The 23647-nt window shown below is 35.6% G+C and overlaps 2 protein-coding genes and 1 long non-coding RNA gene across 4 annotated transcripts; 1 reads left to right on the top strand and 2 right to left on the bottom strand.

Moving 5' to 3' along the window:
- Nucleotides 1-1773: 1773 nt before the first annotated feature.
- On the bottom strand, nucleotides 1774-8845 carry LOC117631427 (autophagy-related protein 18h). Its single transcript, XM_034364570.1, has 9 exons — nucleotides 8331-8845; nucleotides 6514-6969; nucleotides 5729-6169; nucleotides 5085-5330; nucleotides 4196-4990; nucleotides 3937-4112; nucleotides 3315-3442; nucleotides 2696-3226; nucleotides 1774-2249 (listed from the first exon to the last, which is right to left on the bottom strand). Exons 1-9 carry the CDS (start codon nucleotides 8526-8528, stop codon nucleotides 2245-2247), a joined length of 2976 nt encoding a protein of 991 aa, XP_034220461.1. The 5' UTR covers nucleotides 8529-8845; the 3' UTR covers nucleotides 1774-2244.
- Nucleotides 8846-10066: 1221 nt separating this feature from the next.
- LOC117632768 (receptor-like cytosolic serine/threonine-protein kinase RBK2) lies at nucleotides 10067-13830 on the bottom strand. Of its 2 annotated transcripts, none has more exons than XM_034366334.1 (9): nucleotides 13408-13830; nucleotides 12736-12842; nucleotides 12288-12656; nucleotides 11844-12095; nucleotides 11602-11759; nucleotides 11321-11400; nucleotides 11103-11238; nucleotides 10854-11003; nucleotides 10067-10568 (listed from the first exon to the last, which is right to left on the bottom strand). In XM_034366334.1, the coding sequence occupies exons 1-9, from the start codon at nucleotides 13455-13457 to the stop codon at nucleotides 10398-10400; spliced, it is 1473 nt and encodes a 490-aa protein (XP_034222225.1). In that variant the 5' UTR covers nucleotides 13458-13830; the 3' UTR covers nucleotides 10067-10397. The 2 variants fall into 2 exon arrangements, with proteins under 2 accessions (XP_034222225.1, XP_034222226.1); XM_034366335.1 differs by having other exon boundaries at nucleotides 12766-12842; nucleotides 13408-13828.
- Nucleotides 13831-17998: 4168 nt separating this feature from the next.
- Nucleotides 17999-23094, top strand: LOC117631176. Its single transcript, XR_004586296.1, has 7 exons — nucleotides 17999-18268; nucleotides 18369-18436; nucleotides 18559-18606; nucleotides 19608-19666; nucleotides 20693-20847; nucleotides 22522-22611; nucleotides 22761-23094. It is a non-coding gene; the product is annotated as an uncharacterized LOC117631176 (long non-coding RNA).
- Nucleotides 23095-23647: the final 553 nt, after the last annotated feature.

Genomic DNA, 23647 nt, shown 5'->3' with positions numbered 1-23647 from the left:
GCATTGTGTGTGGGGGGAGCACGCATATTGGATTTTTTTTTTGGGACGAACGAATATGGGATTTTGGCTGCATTTGTTTGCAAATTGTCACAAATTTTGAGGCATCATTGGCGTTGGGTTGGGGAGAGGTTGGCATCTTACATGTAACATGTTGCTTGCAAGAGGCTGCGTTTGCATGATTGAATTCAAATGGGAAAATGATTTTTTTGTTAGGGTTCTGTGGGAAATGATGGGAATTTATAATAATAGCATCAAGATTTGGACCTTACTATTTACCCACTAGGGCAGTTCAAGATTGAAGTATGTTTCTTTTTTGTGGCTCAATTTGGATTGAGATCAATGTATGAGTTGTCACTCACAACCCTTATTGTTGATGATCAACTTTGTTGGGGCCTATGACTTTGGAGTTTGGATAAGCTTCCTTCATCTCATTGTTTCTTTGTTGAATTTTTGTTTTTGAGTCGATATGTTATATCTTCTTATACCAATCAAACCAAATGTGATATCTTTTCATATATACAATTCCCAAATTGATTGATGAATTACTGTGGGTCCTTGCTTGAATTACAAATCTTCTGTTTTTGACTCTTGACCCCAATTTCGTTTAACTTTGCTGACCAACAAAAACACTTTTTAGACATCTAGAACTATAAAGTAAAGAATGTTACTTTCAAGCACAGATGAGTGAATTCTGATTATTCATATATTATAAGTCTTATATACATCAATAACTAGAATTAACTCGTATGTGTGTAACTGAATTTAGCACTATCTCCGAATCAACCGCGTGCTTAAGATATTGTCTCCACCACTATCTAAGGATGGCTTAGCATAGGGATTTTATTTTACTGACTCGAGTCAAGGACAATAGAGACCACATGGGAAGTGACTTATTTGAACCCACATTGATCATTGATGACGACAAATCCAAGACCTCAAACGACAAAAGCCGACCGTTTTCGTACCGACCGGGCATGCCATGGTACCAACGTCACAGGGCCCAAACCAAATCAAAACCTAACCCAACCCCTTCTCCGCTCTCTTCTCTCCTCTCTCATCTGTTCTGTATAAGAGAGAACGAGATATTTAATCATGGCATTCAATCAAATTGGGTTCACATTTTTTGTAGGAGAGAGAGAGAGAGAGAAGGGACCACTCCCCCATTCTATTCTGTATTCTCTTCCCAGTCTTCCTCTTGATATGATATGAAGGGCATCAAAGTGGGTCCCAAAATTTAATACCATCTTCAAACATGAATTCATATTAGCATGGTAGGCCACAAAATTACAAGAATGTGGCATGTTTGGTAGAATCCAAAGCCATGGATCAACAAGCTTTTTTCCTTCAATGTTTTCTCGTTACCAGTACCAGTAAATATTGTACATCACATCTTTTGTATTTATGGCAAATATTCTCCCTGTTTGGGAAATTTTTGAAATTGGCCACAATTATTTTGAACAATTTTGAATTTTTTGAACTTTTTCTTTTTCTTGAAAACAGAACCACAACCATATGCACGCCATAAACACACAAATTCATACAGGTGATAATGTGCATTGTACGCATGTCTCTATTCTTATCCATTTTAAGTTGAACTTCTTTTTCTATGTTTTTTAATTTCTAGTTCATAAGAAGCTAGGCAGTCAATAATGTTCACATGCCTTTAGTTTTAGCCAATGAAAATTGAAATTATAAACTGACAAGACTGGAACCTAAGAAGCCAATTAAATTAAATCCTCAAAGGCATTATAGGAAAATTTTGTATAACTCCTCTACCAAAAGATTGATGCTTGAATTGAACCCATATACAGAGATTGAATTAGAAAGCTCCAGACAATGAACTAATCACAAAAGCAAGGAATGCAACTTGTACAGTTATAATCTCTCTTTAGATTTTCACTTTATTCTTTTTTTTTCCTTTTGTTTGAAGAATGAACAATGTTACGCATCACATAAAGAACCTGTCCACACAAATCATTTCTATTATGGATCTCAATTTACAACATTTACATGAGAATTAGAAGGGGAGGTACCAGGCATCTGCCCCAGCAGCAGCACCGTGACGAACCAAAGATTAAGTCAGTAGCATCTCCATCGTTGAAAAGAAACAACTTCAATTCTGAAACTTCATCAATTAAATTCCACACCAGCATTTGGCTGAGCTTTGGCCAATCTTTTTTTAACCTTTTGAAAAATAAGAAAAGGTCTGATTACTTCGCTAGAATTTGAGCACCGTAAGGTACATCATCCTGCAACAAAGAGTATGGAAATGTCAAGGGATAGCCATTCCACTTTTCCAACATAGAATCATATGTCACACGCTATTCCCATCCGGTTCCATTGATACCATGCCCAAACTTATTGTTCATAAAAATCCAAAAGCACGTACAAAGCAGGATCATTGCGAAAGTGTTAGATAGCAGGCATGAGAAGCCACTATGGTATCAATGAAATCCAGTAAAATATTAATTGATTATTGCGAAAGTGTTAGATAGCAGGCATGAGAAGCCAATATGGTATCAATGAAATCCAGTAAAATATTAATTGATTACGCCACATTTGAAAATGCTAGAAAACACAATAAACAAGTATAGCAGGGATCAGCGCTCAAGCAGCATTCATCTTTTATGTAAATATCCATAATTAAGGAAATTCAATATAAAAGTGAACAAGTGGTACATGTTTATGGTCCTACCTTCCTCTGAGAAGGCAAATATACCACCAAGCATTTCATCACTGTCACCATCTTCCTCGCATTTCCCCCTATCACGGGGGCTGCTGCTATCCACATCAGTTACAACTTCAGTTGATTCACGAAAGTTGCTCAGAGGCGATGCTTTACAATAGCCCTCGTGGAAAAACTGCTCAAAATCCAGCGATTCTTGTACTGGTCCCTCATCGAGGATGTTCATACTCAGATCAGAATGGTTAGAAATTATATTGGAACCTTCACTGGCCCCACCACTATTCACCGACTGAACCTTTTTTGCAAAAGTTCTATCGGCTGAAAGGGAGCTGGTCGTTAAAGTGGATAGACTATTTGAATAATTACTATTCTCAACAAGAGAAACACCTGAGATAGGTTGTTTCGAAGATATTAACATAATATTTTTGTTTGTGGAGCTTTGGTTCAGTAGAGGTGAGTCAGGTGACACCAAAAAAGATCTCCCTCTTTTTTCGCCATTACGTCCACTCCCGGGTTGGTGAATGGATGGATAAGAATCACCTAACAATTCATTAAAAACAAAAGTGGCATTAGAAAGTCCTCTTCTACCGATAAAACAATGATATTACATCATAAACACTTATCTTACCAACATCTGGGTTTTCAGCTGAGCCAGTAGGTGCCACCTTGTCATCAGAAATACCACCCTTTTCCTGAAAGTTTTCTTTAGCTTCATGAGAATCAGAAGATGAACTTGAGTATCCTCCAACTACACGCCTGCATAAAGCACCCAAAGAAACTAATTAGTGGTTAATATGTTCAAAAGTTATTTTAGTTATAACTTATACTATTGTGTTAATAATTTGGAAACACCATGCTCACGGAACATACAAGCCTCATGAGACATGTAAGTTTGGACAATTTAAAGAACACAATAAAGGTCGTGCTAAAAAATATGAACATTCCATTTTTCTTCATCTTCCATATAAATTAGGGCCGTAAAAATATAGCTTTCCAGAAAAAGTCATCAAACATACAGAACCACCATCATCAGAAAAAAGTCATCATAAATACAGATTTTCAGGGAAGTAATAACCCTCTACAAGCAAGAAAAAGAAATACAAGATGGATCCATACGAAATGCTACAGAACAAATAAAGGCACAAATTCATTTCCATGTTAACATAAGTAATAAGGTAGTTACCAGAGAGGTAGAATAAGATAATAATAGCAAGGATACCACAACTTGATGAATACAACAGCTAAATTACCTGCCACTCCATTCAGACTGAAATCTATGAAAAGGATGAACAACAGGTAGCAAATCCTTCCGCCTAATTTCCACCTCGTGAACAGGAACCTTCTCTATTTCCATCTCTCCTCCAATAAGATCCTTAGTGAAATTTAGCTCACTAGCCCCCAACGGATTCATTGTATAGAAATATATCTAACAGATAAATGAAAGGATCACAAACATATTTAATAATGCTGACAATCAAAGGGATCTCACTGTCAAAATATAAAAGGTACCTTAGACTTTTGCCAGATTGGAATCCTTCCAGAATTGATCTGAACCTCAGCATTGGAGAGATACAAGTGAGATTGCTCAAGGGGTTTTACCAACTCCTTATCCCCAATATCACTGTCATCACATTCAGAACTATCCATGACTGTCTCCACATATTCTTGTTTCCCAAGCATAATCCCGGAAATGCATTCCTCTCTTTCAGGCCAATCATTTCTTCGGCAAACATCCCACCATTGAAGAGGCTCAACTCTCACTCGCAAATCTTCATCCTGTATCTGCACTGAAGAACCTGGCCCTGTTCTTGAAGCAGCTTCACCTGGCTCTCCCCCCACTGATGGAAGTAGTTTATATTGAATTGCATAACCAGAAGGAGTGTAAACCAATAGGTTCTCCAAAGCAGTGACCTTCGCGTGAGAAGATTGCAGATCATGAGGTAAAGAACTATGGAATACAGTGGCAACAGCCCCAGACGGAATGGAAGCCTTTCCTGCTGCAGAAGATGCAGCATTACTAACTGTGTTGAGCCACCCGGAGTTATTATTCTTTATTCTGCTAACCACAGAAAGGGTAACTGCCGGTGGTGGAGAAAAAGGTTGCTGATTTGTCATGAAATAAGGAGTAGACCACCATGGTGCAGATGGAACTGGTGAAAGAGTAGGCCCATCAACATGAGAGTTCTGAATTTGAAGAATTGCGTCACCACCAAAGGGGGACAAAGCAAAAATATGGCAAGTCCCCCTGGATGAAACAATTGCAATCCATTGACTATATTGACTGAAACAGATGTCTTGGATCACCTGTATAATAAGCACAAGGAAAAACAAAGCCCAGATCAACATATGAACATAATAGAAAGAGCATAAGAGAACGCATTTAAAGGCCAGAACGTACAGCAGATGTCATGCCACGATGTAGCTTGTAAAGGTGCACATGAGAAGAAGTCCAGTCATAGCTTTGAGTGCCTGATCCATTATGCGAGCAGGATGGCATTATTCGAAAAATGTTGATATTGTTTCCATGTATTGAGGCGGTAACAAGAAGAGTCCCACTTGGGTCAAAACATAGAGCAGAAATGGGACTAGTATGTGCCCTAAATTGTGATACAACAGCTCTGGAAAGAAAGTCTTTTAAAACAACCTGCAAAGACCATTTTGAGTAAGTAAATATGCTTCAATCAGATTTGCTGAACGTAATAACGTAAAACATTGTGACATTATAAAAACCAACCACATCCCGCTGCTATTTAGTATCGGGTTTTTCTAAACTAATGAGCAATAGTAAAAAATAATAGTAGTAGTAGTAGTAATAATAATACTAATAATAATAATAATAATAATAATAATAATAATAATAAGAGCAATAGTAAGTACGCCAGTAGATTCTTAAGCTCACCTCAAACAGATTGTCTCAAGGAAATGGAAGTTATAACTCAAAATATAAATAATAAATCCTTTCTTTTTTATAAGTACGCTGTGAAACAATGATGATTCCAGTGTAAGATTAAAATATAATTTTCAGCTAGAAAGAAAACTTACCATTCCAGCAATATCTGTTTCTGTTGAATGTGATGCAACCCTCCCAACTTTCCAGCTAGAATTTGATGACACAGGAGAGCTGGAACCATCGGGTATAAACTCTTGATAGTACTTGGACAAGGTTTTGTAACCCATGTCTCCCAGATTCAGTAAACCTGTTGCTAACTGTTTACTAGATTCCATTGCATATCGAGCCATCAGACTCCCACTGCTTGGTGAAGTTGATGGACTAACACCTGGAGGAGTAAGACTTTGCGGACTGAGGCGGCCTGTGTTTGACAGCAGAGGGTTGTTGGAAGCATAAGCCAACCACCTGGGACCAACAGCCATGGGACCATATCCAATATTGACCCCAACCAGTCCTTGAACTCCCAACTCGGGGACAGGATAAGTAAGGACACTGAATTTGTTCTCAAGAGTGACAGCATCAAAGCAGTATATCTGCCAACAAACAGTTGGAAAACAAAAAGAACTTAACCCAGGTTCGAATACTTTTCATTACCTATTTAGTCATACGAATTACATAACATTCATATTTAAATGATGTAGCTTCTGCAGTGAATGTCTGAAACCAGTAACCTACAACCATCCAATCTGGTTCTTCTGGTTTATTAAGGGAACATGGTGAACTTCCCACGCACACACACCCACCCAAAAAAACATCTATAAGATGATACAGTTATTCAGCCTCTACAGTTTGGCTGGAAGGAGGAGAAAAAAAATAAAGCAATGCATTCCCAAATGCATATAATATTAATGAATACTTGGGATAAGTTAATGCTTACTTGTGATGCAAGACCCACAGCTACTATTTGAGGACTGCATCTAACCATATACACAGTTGAACGGAATCTCAGAACATGAACATAATTGCAAGACCTTAGCGAATAAAACCGAACAGCTGTAGGAGACAAAGGAGAGTTTCCTGTTTGAGGCTCAGTATGACCATTGACCAACCCCTCTCTCCCTGTTTGCGTCATACCTGAGCTCTTTGATTCATCACAAGCAACAACCATGAGTAAAGGATGTGAAGATCTGAATCCTTCCTGACCCTCACACTTTGCAGGCACGGGTTGCATCTGTAAGAATGTAACTGGATCATCACGCCTTGATGCAAGTTCATTGACATTAGAGGCATCTTCAACATCCAGGACTTGAAAGCCATTGGAATAACCGAGTAGTAGAACATGTTTGAAGGAAGATGGACCAAGCTCTACTCTGTCAAAGCAAGCCCACAGCACCTGTTTGCCACAACAAATTAAACTACACGGATACATCGAATCTAATAACAGATTGTACACAAAGAAGTTACTCAAACCCATTAAATCAATTGCATTTCATGTACGTTCTAGTTGGTTCTATATCATAAGGCAAACAAAGCATTTGACTGTAGAAAATGTTGAAAGCGTACACAGTGCCTCTTACAACTTCCAGTTTTTTTAAAGCAATGACACGCTAATTCTGTGCCTCGCCATTTTACAACCATCCACAGCTCACATTTACTCATACATCTCACAGTTTAAATATATACCATCATCATACAGAAAATTCCAGGTTTCCAAAAGCATGTTTTTGTTATATTTTGACTTCTATCTTAGTTGAATGCTCAATTTGGACACAATATACTCCAGGATTTTCTTACATGTATATGCTAGGTTTGAACTGGTAATGGTCTACTGGACATTAATTGGATGATTGTTTCAATGAAAAACATCAAAACCTCGTGGACAGGGTACATAATAATGTTCCACAATATCCATATCCTTCAGACAGCATAAGATTATCAATTTGATCACCATCAATAAATAATAATGGCTGCCATCATCCAAAAATGATATTACCATTCAACATTCTTAAATTTCCCCGGGCCATATCTATATCCAATATGATCCAATATCAACATTCTCAGATTATCAATTTGATCACCATCAATATATGTCTGATCATAAATTGGCTGTATTTCAACTTCTTTATTAATTAATTAATCAGGACTTCATTTATTCCCATCCTCAAAATACTAACCACTCTAAAACATCAGTTCTGACAAGCACAACAATTAAGTTGTAGTGTCCACTTTCGAAAACACTCAATTTCACATGAAGCACAACAGCCAAGCTCTTCATTCATTGTCCACCCTCATTATCCGACCAACCAAACACATTTAAACTGAAGAAAATTCAATTTCAAGAGCCAACCATTCAGTCCAAATGAAAATTCAAAATCCCTTCACATTTTAATTGTTCTCCTTCAATTTTCTCAACAATCGAGCACAATGCTTGAGCTCTTCATTTCACTCTCTGCCAAATTAAATCACATTAACTAAAAAAGAAGACAAAAAAAAAAAAAAAAAAAACTCAAAACTCCCTAACTTCCTAATTGTCTTTCCCTCAAATTTCCCTCCGCAACTAAACACAAATAACTAAGTAAAAATTAAATTTTCGTTTTCATTTCCTTTATCCTTCAATTTTACCTGTTACCAAACAAAAAAAAACAACACAATTTCCCGAAATCAATTGCTAAACCTGTTCTCCAATTCTACAAACTTCCTAATCAAGGAACATGCAAATAAACAAATTTTAAAATTTTAAAAACGAAATTAAACCTGGTCGCGGCAATCGTGAGGGTCAGCGGAGATGGAGGCGGCGACGGAGGCGCCGGCTGACCGGACACCGGAAGAGGCGGTTTTAATGCAAGACGAAATGAATTTCAGAGAATTAGGAAGGAAGCCATTAGTATTGCTATGATTGTGATGATTAGTCTGAACAAGCTTGCTATTATTGTTGTTCTGGTTCTTCTTCATAATCAGGCAATAAGAGCCCGGGGAATGCAACCGGCCACCGGAGAGTTACCGCGAGTGGGAGGAGTGGACCCCACCGCCGACGACGGTCGCCGACTTAAGGCGATCAGCAATAGCATAAGATAGTTGGGTGAGGAGAAGGGGGATTGGAACGGCGTCGTTTTTTACGGAGGGAGGGAAGGTGGTGGTGGTGGTGGTGGTTGAGTTTTGACCTTGGAAGGCTTTGAAATGGAGACGGTTCGTTTCGGTTTGTAATGTGGGTTTCTGTCTCTCTCTCTCTCTATCTGGCTTTTTAGTTTTGTTTTTGCTTTAGACTCCCTCTCTCTCTCTCTCTCTCTCTCTGTGCGTGCCTGGTGTTAATTGCACTGTAAGCTAATTTGGGGAAATGTCGAATGTATCCCAGTAGGATTTGGATAATCTCGGTGGTTCCCTACAGAATTTACTGACAATTAAAATGAAAGCGAAAATGGTTCAAATTTACGATTTTGCCCTCACGCGTATTTCTATGTGAAACAAAACTCTCTAAACGTAAGTTTAAGCCAGTTGGTTAGAGTAGTGAGATGAGATCTTTACACCAAAGTTTGAATTTACCTCTCGTAAATTATATTAATTTAAGACTATCGTTTATATAAATGAAAAAATAAAAAAAGGACAAATATATATCTTTCGTGTGTTAATTTTGTTGTTGTTGTAGTTGAAATTTCTCATGTTTTTTATTGGGTGAGAAATTCTTCCTTCATATTTATCCATTTAATCTTGTATAGCCAAAAAAAACAAAACAAAAAACATGTATTGGTGGTAAGTGATAATGATAATTGATTTAAAACTTTCCTTATAATTTTACACAAATTCAAAGATTAGTGAGTCAATGTATCAACCAAAAAAAAAAAAAGATTTAAATTTCCCTTGATATAAGATTTAATCCAGAATTGAAGAAGTTCCCATATTTTTAATTTTTGAGGAATTCGTTGTTTTCTCCCTTCCTTGTATCACATAATAGGGGTCAAACTAGTCTTTTTGAATCTTATTTGAAGCATTGAAGGCCCATTAGGGTCAATATCAGTATTTGATGAAAGTGTGGGGGGCCAAACGGGATTAGTGGAAACTCTCGGGGAGACCTATGATATTATAGGCGTAACGTAAGGAATAATATAATTTGAAAAACAGGGGACATTTGGTTCCTTTACGACAAGGGACGAGAATATCTTAAGCCAAGATGCGGAACACAACACGTTTGTTTTTTTTTTTTAATGGACAACGGATATGATTATTTGCTGTCATCTCTTAACAGGTAAACAAGAAAGAAATCTGAGATTGACTTTTTACATATATATATATATATATATAAATTAATCTAAATTAAATTAAAATTATTTTAAAAAGTACCAGATTATTTTGGGCCAGTTACATTTTGGATATGGACCTTTTTTAACGACCCACCCCAAAGAGAAAAATAAACAAAGTCTTCATTTCAGTCCAAAGAACAAATATTTTGAACCTAAAAAATCCATTAACAATAAACAAGCAAATATTAAGTAGGGTTGAAGAACTCATCTCATGAAGCTGACATTTTTTCTTCCAAACAAAAGTAAAAGTCCAACAAGTTTGAGCAATGGAAGGACAAAAAAGCGGCGACATTCGGGTGTTCATATGGAAAGTAAAAACTTTTTTTTTACATGGAATTCATGGCATCTGACATGAATTTACATGATAGACAGAAGCCACCATTTCAGGGATGAGAGAGTGCTTTCTAGCAGCATGGAGATCAATATAAAACCAGTGGACTTCCATGGGACTTGCAAAGCACCTCCAGAAAAGAGTCTATGAGAACTGCTATAATTAAACATTGTTCAAATATTCTCCCCACCTATTTCAAGAACCAAAAGCAACCTGCTTGTGACGGTTGAGATCGCCCAGATACTTGGTTGAATTATATTCTTGTGCATCCAACAGTTCTTCCGAGTATGTTCTTTGATGAGACCTCCTTTTCGATTCTTTTGCGCAGTTCGATACATATTCATCGCCTCTTAGAAGTACCACAATCTGCACCCAACCAAAGAATTGTTCATCAATCTGCCATCCCATACAATACATTTTTTAAAGCATCTAAAGGGTAGGTAGTATGAACTCATTCCTAATTTTCCTTCTTTTTGTTTTCTTTTGGTTTTAAATGCATTTACAATTTTATAGTGTGCCACAACACAATGTTAGATCACATTCAGTCTAGTCATTTTTCTGCCATAACTTCTTCTGATTGTGAACTTACACAAACCATGAAAGTATGAAGCACAGCTGCATAATAGATATGCATCTTTAATTTGTACTTGCCTGACTCATTCGCGGACGTAAAATAGAAGACTGCTCAATGCATAAAGATGCAGTCAAAACCACATGATCCATCTCTTTCTGGTCATAGTTGTCACCAATAGAAGGATCAACAAGCTCCTTGATCTCATTGTTATCAAGCAAAGGCTTTGCCTACAACAGAGGGGAAACAAAAAATTAAAAGGGAGCCAGGGCTTGTATATATTGACAACATGAGATGGTATGTTTCAAACTATGCAGAAGCAAATTTACCCAAATTACAACGCTTTTCTGAGAATCATCCAAAGCTGGACGCCCGCTGATAAGCTCCAAAAGTAGGACTCCAAAAGAATAAACATCCGTTTTTTCATCAACTATTCCATGCATGAAATATTCAGGGGCAAAATACCTGCCATTTAAGGGTATAATCAAGAAATTGAACTATAAAGTGTGTTATTTAACTGTAAAATGAAAGAGGCTACCATACATACCCGAATGTGCCCTCAGATTTTGAGACATTGTGATGAGTCCATTGTTTGGGTAGCCACTTTGCAAGCCCAAAATCACATATCTGGTATAAATTGGCATACTGATCAGTAAGTCAAATTAAAAGCGATAAACGAAAACAAGACATAGTTTAGTAGTGTTAATTGTTCTTTGTCAAAATGAAAGAGGCAATCATCATTCACAGTTTTCTACATTGCCATAACTGTTTGTTATCCTTGGCTACACATTATGATAAAAACAAAGCAACAGCAGAAAGAGGAAATACCTGAGGCACAAAATCCTCTGTAAGTAGAATATTATCAGCCTTAATATCTCTATGAATGATTCGCCTCTGACAACTCTCATGAAGATACAGCAGACCATCTGCTATCCCCAAAGCGATTTTATATCTTTTACTCCAATCCAGTTTGTTAGCCTTCAGACCTGGAATATGTAGAATACTTAAGAAATCCATAAACCAATAAGCAGTTTAAATTAAGAACAGGAATTTACAAATCGTGATCATACCGTGCAGGAGGGATCCTAAACTCCCAAGTGACGATAATTCAAAAACAAGGTGCATTCCTCCTTCAACGCAACATCCAATTAACTTAGCAGTATTAGGATGATCTACATGAGCTATTATGCCAAGTTCAGATAGAAAGCCTGCTGTTTTCTCATCTGATGTTCCTTTAGTCAGCCGCTTTACTGCTATAAGCTGCCCATTTTTCAAACAACCCTTATAAACTTCGGAATAGCCACCCTTACCAATTGTATTTTCTGCAAGAAATAGGAACCACGAAGAAAATATCATAATCAAGATGAAAATAAAACTTCCATTTGAAGTTTCTATATGGATTAAATTCAAGTCAGTAGTCTTGCATTTACAGTTTTGTAAATTCTGCTATAAATGTGAAACAAATGAGTCTCATATTGGATAGTAGGTCTAAATTTGTGGACGAAATTACGGACCATTGTTAAAATTATTGGTCGCCCTTTGGAGGTCAGAGCAGGTAAAGGTCACCAGCGAAGACTTGAAGTTGTATATATTAGCTAGTCCTGGATTCTCTCTTGCACTCCTGATCCTTCTTCTTGATGATATCTTTGGCACACCAAGAGGAGGGAAGGAGGCTAAGCGCTTAATTGATCTTTTACTCCATAATTTAAAAAATTTACGCCAGTGAGAACGTGAACTTGAATTTGGACAAGGAGCTTCTGATTCTGTTGTGCTGTTTTCAGAAACACTAGTTTCAGATTCAAAGCTTCTTATGCAAACTTCTAAAACTCCTCTAGGAGTTTGGGCATCTTCTTTCTCCTTTTCTATGTCCAAACATCTCAAATCTACAGAGAAGAAACCAAGCATTATGACAGAAGAATTAGAACATGGAAACAGATAAACACAAAGAGGAAAGGAAGTTGCCTTGGGCAGAAGCACAAGGAAGTAGAACACCTCTTCTTTTCTGTTTCACCTTAGAAACCTCGTCTGGTGCCTTCACCGTTAAGTTTTCAGGATCCTTTCCAGCCCCCCTGGATAGAAGTAAATCAAAATGTTGGCAAAGAATCTATAATCACAAAAAATGAAGGAAGTGAAAATCAGAATCTACATCTCTGAAAGGGCAGATATAAGCCAGCCATCACGGCTCTAGTGAAGGATTAAAAAGGCTAAGACATTCCTTTAAAAGTTATTTCCACAATTTCAGACTCAAAATCAATATATCATCCACCACTTGAAACAGGACAGGAAAGATACAAGAATTGCCAAGGGTTCCTAATACTGAATGATGCTGCAAACTTGCCAAAGTGCCAAAAAGGAAAAAGCTTTATACCATTCTTTGCCATTGCACAGACATTGAAAATCTAAAAGATCCCAGGCCAAAAAATCAATAGAAAAGCTTAGAAAATGGATAAACAAAAGAAAGAAAAATCATCTCAGATATACAGAAAAGACCACAGCTTTTACATTGGCGTACATAATCCATAAGACCCACAAGCTGAACCTTAACATAAAACATTACAAAATGGTAAAATTTTAAAAACATGAAGGTATAAGATATACCCAAATGAGAGAACATGAAGGAGAAAGCACACATACCATAGACAATAAGGTCCCTGCTCTTTACCATCCGCCATGAACACTGTCATAAACCAGCAAGAACCACTAGCCTGGCCAAGCAAAATACAAAACGCTCTCAACAAGGAGGCCCTGCTAATCTCTCTTTTAAAGGCAAAAATATTTTATTTTTCTAAAGCTACAAAATCTTCTTGTTATTATCCATAGGTAAAAGAGAATCTAGAAACTAAATATGGAAGAGCCTCGCATTCATTATTGTCTTAAGTTTGTTTGCTCTGTCTTTCCTTTTTCACACTGTTTTCTCTGGCTTTCGTTGTCTTTTTTACATCGGTCCGAAAGAGTCGCTGCTGCGTCGAACTGGGTTACTGACAAGTGTTCAAAGCTCAACAGCGACTTCTGCTCTCAACCTTAAACCGAGTGAGAGAGAGAGAGAGAGAGAGACAGACAGACAGACAGACAGACAGAGTGGACGTTGGTCGTGGTTTGATAATGGGTCTTTCCACAAATTTAATATGTTGCCCTTGGTTTGTGAGATATCTTCACTAATTTGTTGGCACAGTTAAAATGCCAAGCTATTCAATTTTGGGCATCTTAATTTGTTTTTTAAGTAATTATATTTGCTCAAAATTCAACTAGGGTAATCTACCACAGAATCCACCCATAAGGAAGGATGGTCCATTTTTGGATCTTCCCTTTGGATATGTGCAATCTACTTGGTTGATATTGAGGTTTCACTTTTATGGAAGAATCTCAAAGAAAAAAAAAGATTAAAATTTTACCAAATACATGAAAATGTTAGGATTTTGAAATGATTAAGTGCACTAAAATATTTGAAATCCATGCATTTCTTTTTATTTCATTCCATAGAAATACTTTCTTTTTTTTTTGGTATTGTGTAAAATTATATAGATGTAAGGGAACAAATTTCTTTTTATACATAATGCGAGGGGAAGAATTTTAAGATGTGCTATAAACTACATAAGAGGGCACATTTTAATAAAAGTTGATGTTGCATCATTGGGCAAAAGTTATTATGCCAACCAAATTTAACTTTCAATCATTGTTTTTGAGAAAGACTATTCACGGGCTCCTTATGCATTTCTCCACTTATATTTGGATTCGGTAAGTACAATAGTATCTAAAAAAGTGTTCCGCTGGTATGGGAGAGTGCTCAGGTAGAGCGCGAATAATTCCACCATTACATGTAAGCTTGACTCGTGTTGAATAACTTTATTATCAACTTTGAACGAATTTCTTTATCCAAAAGTAGTCACTTTAATTTCAATATTTTACTAAAAAAATGCTTCAATTGAACTTATGAATTTCATTTCCTTATTAACAAAAAAATATATTAATAATATATATCTACTATTGTGAAGTACTTCCAAGCATAAATTTAGCGGAATTGACCTCTTTGAAATAAATGGAAATAGCTCATTGGTAACTTGAGCATAAGTTGCAACCCAATATTATTTATTTGGGTAATGAAAATACTCACGATGAAGCTCAAAAATATATGATCATCTATAAGTCACAAGTATTATTTTAGATAGACCTTATTATAATAAAAATTGCATTATATCATGAAAGTTTGATTAGGCAAAAACAACTAGGGGAAAGGGAGTATATGGGTATAGAACGCAAACCCATGCATGGATATTGGGAAACAACACTGACCCGACGCCATCCCCAATGTGAGGGAGACCTACACATATAGATAATGGAAGAATGTTGTTCTGTCCCATCGCAAGACAACTCAATACAGTCAAAATATTGGCCAACATAAAGTAACCCATTACAAAGGATAGCATCAAGAAAAAAATGATACATTATAATAAAATACACCTTCGTGACCTACACTACACGAAATATTATAATTTGCAATGACCCTCCTTCTCTGGCAATCTACAAGTTTATTTTAACCACTTACATAAGCATGCAATTTTTATTTAGAAAAGTTGATATAGATTCAAATTCTCATTGAGGAGTTGGGTTTAATCTTCGGATTTAGTGACTTTGATACAAGTCCTTTGACTTTTGTGCCACATAAGATTGCATTCTTTTTTTAATATTGTCTAATGTAATCTTTTTATTTTTATATTTTTAAAATTATTCTTTATTCCAATATTACCCATTATCTTAGATTACTTACCTTAATGAGATAATTAACCAATATTATATTTCTTTCCTTATCTAATTTTTCCTTGAGCATGGTCTAATATCCATTTGCTATGCAGTCATAGTATCGACTTTTTTCTTTTTCTTCTTTTTCTTCTTATGTTTCTTCTTTTATTATTATTACTATTTTATGCTGAATATACGCTCAACTGTGAATCAGGTTCAGTCATTTTGTTCTTTTATGTATAGTATACCTGAGATATAGGTAATACATTTTTTGATATATTTTTCTTCATATATATATATATATATATATCTAAATTATAGGTAACATATTCCTTTAACAAAAAAAAAAGTTATTATTTGACTTGTGTTTTTACGTACATGAGATATAGGTACCACACTTTTTTGCCTTTTTGTTTATGAATCTAAGTTATAGGTAACATACGCTTTACCACTTATCTTTTTTATGTATTGGACATATAGGTAGCATATACTGTTCAACTTATGTTTTTATGCACCTAAGTTATAGGTAATTTAATATTTTGCTTGTTTATTTTTCCACCTTACTTATAGATAAGATGTTTTGTGGTTTGTTCAGCCTATGGTGTAGATATATTATCCTATGGTATAGATATATTGTCATATTGTCCATTGCATAGGTATAATATGTGGGTCTGTCTTTCATTGATTAAATGGTATATATTAGGTAAATTCAAGAAAAGAATTCAAAATTCAATTACAAGGAAATAATGCATTAAATTTAGATTTTCAATATGTTTTTCTTATTCACCTCAAAGGGTAAAATCGACACAATATTAAAAAAAAATAAAGTCAAAGGACCAACATCTAAAACTAAAAACATGTGGACTAAATTCAATGACAGCTAATCGTTTTGGACTTAGATCTAAGAACCCCATTTTTATTTCTTGTGTGAGGAATGAAATCAAGAAATGAATTGCGTTGAAGAGAGAATGGTGTTTTATTTGGGTTTTGTTTATTAATTAAGTGTGTATGGTGTTTGAGTTGTGAAATCAAATTCAGAGATGGAGCCCGATATGCCGGTTGATGTGTTAACATGTGCATTGTCTGAGTCATGACAATATAGATGTGGACATTCAAGCTAAACACATTAAATATGTTGTTGCTTGATTTGGTGGTCAAAATCAAGCACATCAAGTGGAGGATTGGTGTAAAGGCTTCTTTTTTCCATACGTTTGTCTATACACAATTCTGCCAGAAAACATTCACGTCCAACCTGAAAATCAATGGCATGAGAAATTATTTGTACAATCCTTGCCGACATTAAAAAAAAAATTAGAGCTGGATTTCATGTGCATCATCAAAAGGATGATCATCATGAATTTTTAGTTAGAGGTGCGATGTATTTGTATATCCATATATGAGTGATGAGACGATCATTTTATATCAACGTACAATCATACGTTACTAGATAATGATTCGTGAAAGAGAATTGTGTGGAGGGAGAGTAACGTTTACAGAGAGTATTGTCTACTGGGTTATATAAGTTAGGCGGATCTGTATGTGTGTTTGAGTTGTGAAATCAAAATCAGATGGACTCTGTGTCAACATGTGCACTGTCTCAGTCATCATGGCTCTATGTATGAATTATAACTTTTACTTTTGACCATGAGGATGTGGACATCCAAGCTAGAGACATTAAATTTGTTTTTGCTTGATTTCATGGTCATAATCAAGCACATCAAGTGGACGATAGGTGTAAGGGCTTTCCTATTTTCTGACAAAATATGCAAAATAAAAGTAAAATGAAAACGAGACAAAAGATTCACTTGAATAGTTATGGGCTTCTTACTTGCCAAAGATGAAAAAGATACATAAAAACGAAGGGCTTCTTGAACAAGATAAAAATAAAAATAAAAAGTCCAAGCCGAAAAGAAGTCCATGAAATTTCGACCAAAAAAATAAAAAAAAAGGTTCACAGAGCAAATTTTACATCACTCGTCACAAAAAATTCAATTTTGAACTTAAGCGTAAAGGAGTGAGCAACCCCTTCAACTAACCTAACCCAATATCTTCAAGGCCCAAAATGGTTTGACTGGAACTTCATATACCGACTTGTAAAAATGTTTGCTAAACTCCAAAGGAGAGCATTTGCATTTTAGCCAAGATTAGCGTCATAAAAGAAGACTTACTCTAAATGTTGATTGCATGATTGAAGCAGCTTCTACACCACTCTGAAAAGTTGACAAGGTCAACCACCACCATGGAAATCATAAGAGAGCTTCACAAATTCTATATATACTAAAGCCCAATGCAACTAAACACTGTAGCTAAGGACAGTGTAATGACGAAAATGCCCCTCATTTTGCTGCTGTTTTCATTTTTGTTTTTTTTCAGCACAGTAAATTGACGAAACTGCCCTTGACTAAACAGCTTCTTCTGTTTCCGTTTTTGCCCCTTCTCCTTCGTTGATAGGGCTTCGTCCGCTCACAGAAGCCCCCACTTCCAGTTCGTTTTGAACCAGCTGGTTGGGGGGCAGCCATGGAAGATCTGCACATGCATGGGGAGCCGTCGATTTTTGTTTGGGAGGTGCACGGGTTTGTGCCCCTGCTTGACTGGTTGCCCAACGACATACCCCTTTTGCCCTGTGCGCTTCTCTCCCCCGGCGAATTCATCTCATCTCATCTGCTCTTCGTTGTTCAGCCATCTTTCCAGCTGCGCTTCATCCTTCTTCTCATCGCACGGGTTTAGCTCAAAGAGATTTCTAGGTTTCGTAAAAAAGGTTGCTTTTAACGTTCTTTTGGTTTTCTAAGTTGGTTTATTCATTTTCATGTCGAAAATTGAGAAGTAAATCAGAAATTGAGTTTGGTTTGTTGTTACAGGGAGGAAGATCTAAGGAAAAAGAACTGGAGTAATCAATTTGAGAACCCCCAGTCTGCTCATCAATCTGGTAATTGATGTTTGTGTGGCTGAATTTTTGTTTTTTTGTTTTTTTGTACCTATCTTGCGTTCCCTTTTTGGAGTCTCTCTTTGACCTTGAAGATGCATAAGGTTCTTGGTTGTAATTGACAGATACAATTTTTGCTGCTGATCTTGGTGAGGAGCTTGGCTTTTGCATGAGTGATCTCTCTCTCTCTCTCTCTCTCTTTCTCTCTGTATATATGTGGGAAATTTTTAGAATTTTGTTAATACTTGCTTTTAAGAGAAGGAGAACAAATAGAAGTCATAAGGTAAGATGGGAGCAAAGGATTATTTATCAAAAAAAGTTAGAATCACTAAGTATAGGACGGTTTATCAAACTCTAATTGTCTTGATCTCTGCATATATCCAACACAACCATGGTCACCTTATGGCAGTGTACGTGCTTCATAGGTTTTTCCAGGCGATTGCTTGATGTATAATTTTAGAAGGGTAATCTACTTAATATTTCAAAATCTTGGAACATAGACTTCACTTTTGCGTATGGTTATAAACTATGCTTGGTTGAACTGTGTTCGTTTGATTTAAATTTGCCGAATTATTTCAATTTCGGTTTTTGTGATACCTTATTAACCATTTGATCTGCTCTTCTAGCAGTTTATGAATATGAATGAACATATATGAGATAGAGAGATCAACTAGAACTTAGTTGCTCCAAAGATAGAACCTAGATCTCTTTATGTCTTTGTTCAATTTGAGCAAAACTTAAGATTCACAACCCTTATCAGATGTTTTAAGTGTAATGAACAAAACTATAACCTATAGCCTGTTATTTTTCATTTATTTTGCTTCTATAACCTTTTAAGTGTTTACAGGTTATTTCTACTTTTATAGCGTACTTCTCCATTAGATTAGCTTAGCCTAAAAATAGCAACACATGTGTGAGTTTTTACCATTAGTAACTCCTTTCCTTCTTCGTTTCCTTTTGAAAATCATTAATCATCGTAAGTCAAATGCTTATAGATGATTCTCTGATTTATGTACATTATTAGCTCCTTTTTTGCCATCATTTCCTTTAAAAAACATTAATTATCGTAAATCATGTACTTTTAGACCATTATCACAAACAGAATCTGTATGTTTTTATTTTTTGCTCTTTTGATTGTTGGTTGATTTCATTTTTTTGGTTGCGTTTGTTATAGGTGCTGTCTAACTACTTTTGGACTGTTTGATAGCTCTTCCCATTGCTGTTAGGCAACAGGTCAGTTTTCTATTCGTCTTTTGAAGAGGTCATGCATATCAAGTGTGGCAAATTGGTTTTTAGATATTGTGTCATTTGAAAATTGTTATTTCTGTGGTTGTGATATTATTGCTTATATCTGGTTTGCTTGGTTAGGCCATAGAAATTGTATTTAATTTGTTTTTAGATAAAAGGGTTTTTCTTCAAGAACAAACAGATAGTGTAATTTAAGATAAACAAAAGGAAACTAATCTGACAGAGGGAAAGTTTTATTTATAAATTGACTTAAGTTATGTATGAGATGGATGATTTTTATCTCTTTAAAACAAAATTGTAGTCACAGACCATTTAGATTGATTAAAGAGAGAAAAAAAGACATTGGTTTGATGAAAATACTAAATGCAAAACATACCTGGGTATAACAACAGCACACAACATGGTTGAGGTCATTTGGGACCGCTGTCAGAGTAAAGGCTTTAGCCTATCAGACAGTTAAACTGGCTCGCCTTATGGTTTAAATAATTTGAGAAGGTCCAATTCTGTTCGTTAATGACTTGCAAAGTCTCAGCATTGACCAACATTGTGAATGTTTTGTAAATCCCTGAGCAGTAACCTATGGGAGTCTAGATTGTCTAGAAAAGCCTCCTTAGGGTCAGTTGCTTTGTTCAAATATATAATGCATTTCCATTGTTTCTAGCTTATGCTATTTGCTTTCGTGTACATCTTTATTGTTTCTAGCTGCGGACAGATCTAGAATGCTTTTGTATCAATTCTTTATTTATGTTCTGTAGAATAAAATCATCTGCTGGCTTTGCTAACATTGCAAATTCTTTTTAGAAGTTTTATATTATATGAAACTGTCAAATTAAAGTATGACAGGACGAGTATAGGATCTTTGTTTTTGTGCTTTGAAAAAAAAAAAAAAAGTGTGATTCTGTGGGCTGAAACTATCAGGTCCATTTGGTTTAAGATTTAGAAGTTTATGAATAGATATGAAATTGCATTTACATGTTTGAGCTGCAATTAAGGTATCTTTTTGTGTTGCAGTTTCCACCAGTACCAGGTTGTTTGGAGGAAGCTCCCTACGGCATTTGATGAGCTCCCTCAGATTTACGGAATGAAGCTCTGGGCATAATCGTTCAGCTCAGCTTATGTGATCCGAAATCTTCATCGGTGAATTTTGCATTAGACTTAATATTGTGGTAAGTGCTTGCCATTAATGAGGTTTGTTCTCTCTCCCGTTTATACTTTATTTTTTCTAATTAATAAATTTGTACCCATTTTGATTATTTGTTAGTGTCTAATGTAGTAATGTTTAACGAATTAATTGTTTGCTCATGGGTTTCTGAGCATGTTGTTGAATCCTTTGATTCCTTGCCCAAATTGATTCTACTGCTGTGATGATCTGTTGTAGTTAATATTATTGTTGTGGGAAATTAAGCATGCCAATTTTGACAATTTGTAATGATTTTGCTGTTGCAATGGGTTGTTAATTTGTTGTTGTGATGATAGGTAGAGTAATAACAATACTTAGAACTGAAAAATCACTTTATCTCTTAATTACTAAGACAACAAAACTTGAAAACTCTTTTAATCCAATAATATGCTTACAAAGGTTAGAACTAAAGAATCACTTTATAATACTTCAATTGATCTGCTACTTTTATTGGATTCCTGGGTATTTTTTTCTTCTCCTTTTTTTTAACTTTCATACCATATTAGTACATTTTTCTGATTAAGGATCGAGATTGTGAATGAGGACTTTGTTATTGATTATATTAGTATAATTTGTTTAGGCATTGTCTTTTTGGGATTTTGTTGCTTGCAGAGTTTATTTTCTATGTTTTTCGTTTTGAATCATTAAAACTGAGGTATTCAAGCTATCTCAGCCTTTGATTGTTGCTTTTGATTGAACTGGTTGATGATTTTGCTTTAGATTTGGATTGTTTTGAGACTTTTGTCATATTTTATTTTAAAGTAAAAACTTTTGGGCTCCAAACAAGGAATTGATTTTTAATACATGAGGTTGATCAACAAGAAGACAATTTCTTGGAATCTATGTTGGTAAATGAGTGATTGTTGATCGACAAGAAAACTTCGATCCAATTTAAGCAAATGCTCAAATTGGTTAATCAGATTCCACGAATTATGTGTGAATGATGTGCTAATTCATAATAAATTTTTATCCAAATACTGAAATTGATTTGATTGTGTTATTATTTTGATGAAATCAGGTTAAACAATATAGTTATTAAAATACTATATGATTGCTTTTGGTAAGGTTTTCTGTTTGGTTATTAAAAATTAGTTGGTAAACCCTGAAAATCGGTATTTGGATATGCTGGTTCTTTTGTTACAGGGTTTAGGATAGCTCTGTTTTGGTAAGCAGGATATGCTGCTATTTGGGTAGCTCTGTTTAAAGATATGTTCGTTCTTTTACTACAGGGTTTCAATTCAAATTCGTTCTTATACTGGTTTATGGGACTCGGGATTTGAATTTGATAATTTTTGTTTTGGCAGGGGAAAGAAAATTTGGGAGTGTGATTCTAGGAACTGATTGCAATGTTTTAGCATAGTTGACTTGAAGAAGACTGGTTTAGGAAATATGTGGGATTTGAAAATCTGACTTCTAAATTGGAATTCTATTTGTGGACATTAGTGATGACGAGAAAGAATTCAGAAAAGTTAAAATTCATAATTTTTTTGTTTGTGGGTTTGATTTACCAAGCTGATTTTTTCTGATTTCTGCGTTGAATGGAGACTTATTGAAAACTAAGAAAGTTTGTATATCCTAATTTCAGAATGCAGAGTTTGGTTCTTTTGTTTTTTTTCCTTTTCATGGGCTAATAATTTGGCCATGCTTCTACTCTTTGCAGTTGCTAGGGACTGGAATCGATACGCAGGATACATCTCCTTCAGTGTTGCTATTCTTTGACAAGCAAAGATTTATATTTAATGTTGGAGAGGTAAGGAACTCAATTACATACATTTTCCCTGTGGTTTCTTTCCGTACAGATTTTGCTCAAGCTAATTTTTCTCCGATTTTTCTGTTTTTTCTTCCTTTTTTTTCTTTTTTTTTATTTTAAAAACCATGTTTTCTTTTGACATTTTGCAGGTGGTCTTTTGTTGCTTTGGATAGAGCGGTTTGGTTGGTGTTTTCAGTTCTGTTAAGTAAGGGGTGAGTTTCTAGGCTGAAATTTCAATTAATTGTTTCAAGTTTTGTGAATAGAGCATAGAAATTAGCTAATGGCATCAATTGACAATTGGTTGGTATTAATTTTTTGTTGTAATGATAGGTTTAGATGATTACAATATTTGAACATGTTGGTAAACCATTTGAGTGTTTTGGCAATTGGGTAGTTGAGATGTTCCCTGCCTATTTTCATCGCTTTATACACATTTCACGCAATTTTAAAACCCGCAGCATCGCGCGGGCACCTTTTGCTAGTTATTATGAAGCGACTGCTTGAACTCCTGTAAAAAATGTCACAATTGTAGCAAAATCCGACGGTCTACAATCTTGTGATCAAAATACTCCTCTCAACCTTAGAGTACTTATAGGTGCGTGTGAGCAAACACATCCAAGGCTCCCACTTTTAAAAATCGGTTATGTCTACTTCCATGTTGGTTCCCTCCAAGTCTTACTGTCAAACCTCGTATTTAGAAATGGAGGAGAATTGCAAGCTTACCACATAATTCATTTGACTTCTTCTGAGATTATTCAAGCAAAAGTTTTCATTGAAAAGCAAACACATTCAATTGAATTGACCATCAGTTTCAAATTTTTGATGAAAAACTTTGCTTCAGATGCCTCTCTTTTTCTTCCTCTATCTTGGGTTGTGCTTAAGCTTCACCAGTTTTGGCTCCTGCGTTGCCAGCAGCCATGAAATCCCACATAGAAAATTGAGCAATGCTCCATGTCCATTGGATATTGATGCTTTCCGTAAAATAATCCGTGAAGCTGATCAACCCCTCTTGCTTCTTGATGTCCAGACAGAGTGC

The sequence above is a fragment of the Prunus dulcis genome, chromosome 6 (assembly GCF_902201215.1).
Source record: "Prunus dulcis chromosome 6, ALMONDv2, whole genome shotgun sequence".
NCBI classification, from domain to species: Eukaryota; Viridiplantae; Streptophyta; class Magnoliopsida; order Rosales; family Rosaceae; genus Prunus; species Prunus dulcis.
Note: the sequence above shows the minus strand (reverse complement) of the source record. Positions and strands in the feature narration are given on the sequence as shown.